Genomic DNA, 571 nt, shown 5'->3' with positions numbered 1-571 from the left:
CGCTCTTTCCCTTCTGAGATGTCAAGTTTGCACAGACCTTCCCGGTATTTCAGATTCTTTGAGTTCTTCACCACTTTCCATGAAAGCTCAGGCTGTCCAGGCATGCGCCTAAGCTTAAACTTGAAGACAAACTTCCCGTGAGATCCGAGTTCTCGCCAATACTCTTCCACAAGATATAATCCGTCATAAACATAATGTGCACCTTTCTTATCACCACCTGATGATTCTAAAGCTGCCTTTTGGTTGCCCCTTATGACACGTACAGGGGTCTGCTTGATTGAGCTGTTTTTCAATGCGAGGTTCCCCTGTACAAGCTTTTGGTCTTTGGGCGGTTTATATTCCTGTCCACTTTTCTTTGCTTGCATCACATTCCCGCCTTGACCAGTGTAGATCAAGATATCTGAGTTATCCAGAGAGTCGTCGTACCCTCCAGAGGCTACAATACTAGTAGCAACTATGTCGTCACCGTGTTTCATATAATCAATACCACCTTGACTCGGTTTATGCATACCGAGAATGTTCAGCTCCATTCTATATTGGAACTCATCACCAACCTCAATCCCAGGCACAG

The 571-nt window shown here is 45.0% G+C and overlaps 1 protein-coding gene across 1 annotated transcript; it reads right to left on the bottom strand.

Moving 5' to 3' along the window:
- Positions 1-5: 5 nt before the first annotated feature.
- LOC109131795 (histone-lysine N-methyltransferase, H3 lysine-9 specific SUVH6-like) lies at positions 6-566 on the bottom strand (the record flags this gene model as incomplete). The annotated part of the gene is made up of 1 exon (XM_019242976.1): positions 6-566. A coding segment is annotated over one exon (561 nt), but the record flags the coding sequence as incomplete, so codon positions are not given.
- Between the last annotated feature and the right edge of the window lie 5 nt (positions 567-571).

This window comes from Camelina sativa, unplaced genomic scaffold (genome assembly GCF_000633955.1).
Source record: "Camelina sativa cultivar DH55 unplaced genomic scaffold, Cs unpScaffold05309, whole genome shotgun sequence".
Classification (NCBI taxonomy): domain Eukaryota; kingdom Viridiplantae; phylum Streptophyta; class Magnoliopsida; order Brassicales; family Brassicaceae; genus Camelina; species Camelina sativa.
Note: the sequence above shows the minus strand (reverse complement) of the source record. Positions and strands in the feature narration are given on the sequence as shown.